General features: G+C 53.9%; 1 protein-coding gene across 2 annotated transcripts; it reads left to right on the top strand.

Annotated features, from left to right (window-relative positions):
• Nucleotides 1-400: 400 nt before the first annotated feature.
• On the top strand, nucleotides 401-4,283 carry EIF3G (eukaryotic translation initiation factor 3 subunit G; the record flags this gene model as incomplete). 2 transcript variants are annotated; one of them, XM_080930266.1, is made up of 11 exons in its annotated part: nucleotides 401-467; nucleotides 586-632; nucleotides 843-926; nucleotides 1,032-1,120; nucleotides 1,263-1,322; nucleotides 2,551-2,655; nucleotides 2,753-2,942; nucleotides 3,402-3,509; nucleotides 3,639-3,775; nucleotides 3,867-3,973; nucleotides 4,197-4,283. In XM_080930266.1, exons 1-11 carry the CDS (start codon nucleotides 448-450, stop codon nucleotides 4,210-4,212), a joined length of 963 nt encoding a protein of 320 aa, XP_080786392.1. In that variant the 5' UTR covers nucleotides 401-447. The 2 variants fall into 2 exon arrangements, with proteins under 2 accessions (XP_080786392.1, XP_080786393.1); XM_080930267.1 differs by lacking the exon at nucleotides 4,197-4,283 and having other exon boundaries at nucleotides 3,867-3,977.
• Nucleotides 4,284-4,668: the final 385 nt, after the last annotated feature.

Below are 4,668 nucleotides of genomic sequence, written 5' to 3'. Positions count from 1 at the left end.
ACGAGAGTGAGGTGGAAAGATCGCTATGAATTCAAGACCAGCTGGGCTACATCAGGAGTTTCAGGACAGGCTCGTATTCAAGGCCACCCTGAGAATAATGCTCATGACCCTGTAATTTCAGCCTTTTGGAGTTGAGACAGAAGGATTGCGGAGTGTTACTGGCTATTTTAGCTATAGGGTGAGACACTGACATCTAGCCCCATCACCCAAAAGAGGAAAAAACATTTTTATAGAAGTTCGTAGAAGCTCTTTTCTGGACCCCTTTTCCAGGTTGGACGCCAGCGCTTTGCGGCGCGCAAGACACGCGTGCTCACTTTTGTCCGCAGGGAGGCGCTGTGGTCACCGCGGTCTGGCCGCTCTAGGCTGAGGCCGCGGCACCGGAAGTCTCTTCTACGTGGGCTTCCGGTCTTTACCCGGGCTGGGTGCTGCGTGGAGTAAGACTTCGAAATGCCGACTGGCGACTTTGAGTAAGTGTTGGATGGCGGTGGGGTCGCCAGAGAGGCTGTATGGGGGCAGTTCTGGGGTGTATGGTGGTCCGGGTGGCGCGGGGCCCGGGGCCCGCTCACCGATCTCCTGTCCCCGCAGCTCGAAGCCCAGTTGGGCCGACCAGGTGGAAGAGGAGGGAGAGGACGGTGAGTGCTTGTGCGCGGCCCCGCTCGCTGTGAGATCCGGGTGTCCACGCTCAGGCTAGGGCCGCGCGTGGCCAGCCCCACCCTCGCTTTGCGCTGTGCCCCTGAAGCGGATGCAACCCGCAAACACCTCCCCCCACCCCACTCACCCATTGGCTTGAAAGTTCTAGCCCTGTGACTCACTTACCTTCCTCCTCGAATTTCCTCTGGCAGACAAGTGTGTCACCAGCGAGCTCCTGAAAGGAATCCCTCTGCCCACCGGTGACACCAGTCCCGAGCCCGAGTTACTGCCCGGAGGTGAGCGACGTCCGTCCCTGCCTTCTCCCTTCTCCCTTCCGACTCACGCCTACTTGGCAGCTAGTACCCATTACCCTGGAGTCAGTTTCTGTCATCTTTCTCCAGACCCACTGCCACCTCCCAAGGAAGTCATCAATGGGAACATAAAGACGGTGACTGAGTACAAGATAGAGGAAGATGGGAAGAAATTCAAGGTGAGGTTGAGGTGGCATATGGTCAGTGTGCCTTTGTGTTCAGGGGCTCTTAGATTGGAGGTGAATGGTGGCGGTGTTGCTTCGGATGGCTGAGGAATGACCTGAGACTCTGGAAGTAATCCCCTCAATTTTCCATCTTCAGATTGTCAGAACCTTCAGAATTGAGACCCGGAAGGCATCAAAGGCTGTGGCAAGGAGGAAGGTGAGATTCTACCTCATTTGGGGCGTGGGGACGTTCCCCAGGACTGGCCCAGAGGAGTTAGGAAGCCCCATCTTGTTGATATAGAATGAAGATTTAGTGTTAGGCCTTGGAAGTTTAGGGCTCAGGAGTAGATGAAGTTAGTTCTTGTTTGGTTTTGTTCCTCCGGCACACAGCACATTTCACCTTTGGTTTGAGGTGGTCTCTTTACACCAGGAACTAGACTAGGCTTGCTGGCCACTAGATCCTGCTGTCTCTACTTTTTAAGTGTGTGGGTGCTTGGGATCAGACTCTGATGGGCACTTCTGTGACAAATGCTGTGCTGAGACATATCCAGCTCTCTAGGGGTTTGTGTTTGTAGTTTGGTTTTCCAGACAGGGTTTCTCTATGTAGCCCTAGCTGCTTTGAGCTCTTTCTGTAGACTAGGCTGACCTTGAACTCAGATCCACCTGCCTCTGCCTTCCAAGCGTTAGGATTGAAGGCATTGCCACCACTTCCTGCCTTGTTATTTTTGAGAGGCTTTAGCTCTGTAGTCTTTATTCTAAATCCTTCTGCCTCAGTTCTACACCAAGAAGCAAGCAGCCTCTACTTACCAAGGGGCAAGGGCTTCTAGAGGAAGGACAGCAACGCTTGAGCAAGGTCCCATGGCAGTCATTTAGCACAGCATGGCTTCTTAATTTCCAGGCCAGCTCAGGGAGGCTGGGAGCTTTGTTGTACCCATTTGACAGGAAGGAAATGAGTCTCAGGTTTAACAGGCTCAAGGGTCCTAAGGTCTGGGTGATTTCTCTTTCATTCCTGGCGGGAGCTAACCCACAGACCTGCCCAGAAACTGCCCTGTGCTCAACTTCTTATGAGTGTTTGGAATCAAGCTTAGTTTGCTAGGTTTATAGCAAGCATACAGCATTTTTTCACACTGAGTACCCCACCAGTGCCTTTTTCATGTTTGTTTAGGCAGGGCGTCATATATCTCAAGCTGGTTTTGAGCTTGTGTCCCAGGATGACCTGCAGCTCAGGATTCTCCTGTTTGCACCTGGCAAATGTTGGTGACAGTCACGTAACACCACGTCTAGCTTAGGAAATGGGGATTGTCACCATTATCACAGGGAAGGCCTCTAGGGAGACTAGAACATAGGATTCAGGGCCCTGGAATGGTCGTCTGTCTGGGGTACCGCACTGGGGGATTCTTCTTGCCTTCGTCCTCACTTCTCCTTATCATTCTCTGGGAGCTCAGAATTGGAAGAAGTTTGGCAACTCGGAGTTTGACCCACCAGGGCCCAATGTGGCCACTACCACAGTCAGCGATGACGTCTCCATGACATTCATCACTAGCAAAGAGGTGAGCCGGGTGAAGCTGGAGCCAGAGAAACGCAGTGGGGTTGGCGTGGGCAGGGCATAGCAGCCCCTTCTGAGCCATCCCTCCCTGCTCCCCACAGGACCTAAACTGCCAGGAGGAGGAAGACCCAATGAACAAGCTCAAGGGCCAGAAGATTGTGTCCTGCCGCATTTGCAAGGGCGACCACTGGACCACTCGCTGCCCCTACAAGGACACACTAGGACCTATGCAGAAGGAGCTGGCTGAGCAGCTGGGCCTGTCTACCGGGGAGAAGGAGAAATTGCCAGGAGGTGTGGGCATGGGATGCCTGGGAAGTGCCTCAGCTGTCCCTTTTGTAGTGTGCTGTTTTCTTTCCCAAGTTTGAGTGGCTTCAGGCATGGTCATTCTGGTGTAAGTGTGACTGGTGACTCATTCTGACTTGGTTGTGTATGTGTGTGTACTCATATGTGCTGGACTCGGTGTAGCTCTGGAGACCAAAATCCAGTGTGTCCTGTGGGACTTACGGAGCTTTGCTTCTCACTCCCATGGATGCGTAGCCTAGGGACATCCCTCACGCGTCACTCTGGATGCTGCCAGGCTGGTGTTCTCTAGTCCGGGGCTCTGCATGCCCGGATCCTGTCTGCCCTGTGCATGTCAGCAGAGACTTGAAGAGAGCTAGTTTCCTGGATTTGATGTTCGGGTCACCCAAGAATGAATACCTGTACCTGAGGGGCTGGGGCTGAATATCACTTCTGTCTGCTGCTTTCCAGAGCTGGAACCCGTGCAGGCTACCCAGAACAAGACAGGGAAGTATGTGCCCCCTAGTCTCCGTGATGGGGCCAGCCGCCGAGGAGAGTCTATGCAGCCAAACCGCAGAGGTGAGGGGGGTAGGAAAACCCAGTTAGCAAGTGAATGACTAGACGCCCTGTAATTATCCTGCATTGTGGGCGTGGGGTCCAACTATGCCGTGCTCCTCACTGCTACCTCTCCCTGCCCTGCCCTCAAAGCTGACGACAATGCCACCATCCGTGTCACTAATCTGTCTGAGGACACTCGTGAGACTGACTTGCAGGAACTCTTCCGGCCTTTTGGTTCCATCTCTCGAATCTACTTGGCCAAGGACAAGACCACTGGGCAGTCCAAGGTGGGTGAGCTGGGCAGAGGAGTGGGTAGCAGGAGAGCAGGGATTCGTGACCCCATTTCTTACTCCCTCCATGTCTGTCCCTGGCCCACAGGGTTTTGCTTTTATCAGCTTTCACCGCCGGGAGGATGCTGCACGTGCCATTGCAGGGGTGTCTGGCTTTGGCTACGACCATCTTATCCTCAATGTTGAGTGGGCCAAGTAAGGACCTTCGCGCCCCTTCCCATATTCTCCCCAGCCCAGTTACATGGTTGCCAGGCCTGTCTGAAGGAAGGTCCTTTATTTGGGAAAGACTTTGCCAGGCTGACCCTACGGGTCTTAAGTGGGCAAGGCCTGGGCTTCCCAGGTGTGTGAGTGTGGTCTCAGGTAACCTTTAGGGTCACATGTCCCATCTGCATCCTTACCACCTCCTCCTTCTTTCCAGGCCGTCAACGAATTAATGCGACACTGCCCCCTGCTGCTGTTGTCCAGATCCTCAGGAACAGAGCTTCCAGTAAACAGACTCCAAATACGCAGTGTCTTGCTCCTTCTTTCATGGGTCTCCCTGGGCAGTGGGGGGTGAAGCTGGCCCCTCCCTCAGCCTATGGTTTTATTAGAGGACCTGCCCAGATGGAAGGTAGCTTCTGCTGGTGAGGCACCAGCCCTGAGGGTAACTGGAGGACCCTTGTCACAGCCAAGCCTTTGGCAAGAAGGTTGCAGGGGTCAGTTCATGGGTTCAGCTGGGCTTGGTAGAGGCAAATCTTGTCCTCAGAGTCTCAGTGACATGGCTGGGTGCCATGTAAAGCAAGGGGTGCATACATGTGGCCAGGGGCACAATGATGTGTTATCAGGTAGCCAAGGAAAGGCTTGGCATCCACATGGAGCACTTGTGTGATGTAGGGTGCAGAGAGCTACAC

The sequence above is a fragment of the Micromys minutus genome, assembly GCF_963924665.1.
Source record: "Micromys minutus genome assembly, chromosome: 16".
NCBI classification, from domain to species: Eukaryota; Metazoa; Chordata; class Mammalia; order Rodentia; family Muridae; genus Micromys; species Micromys minutus.
This window is presented reverse-complemented; position numbering and strand designations above follow the sequence as displayed.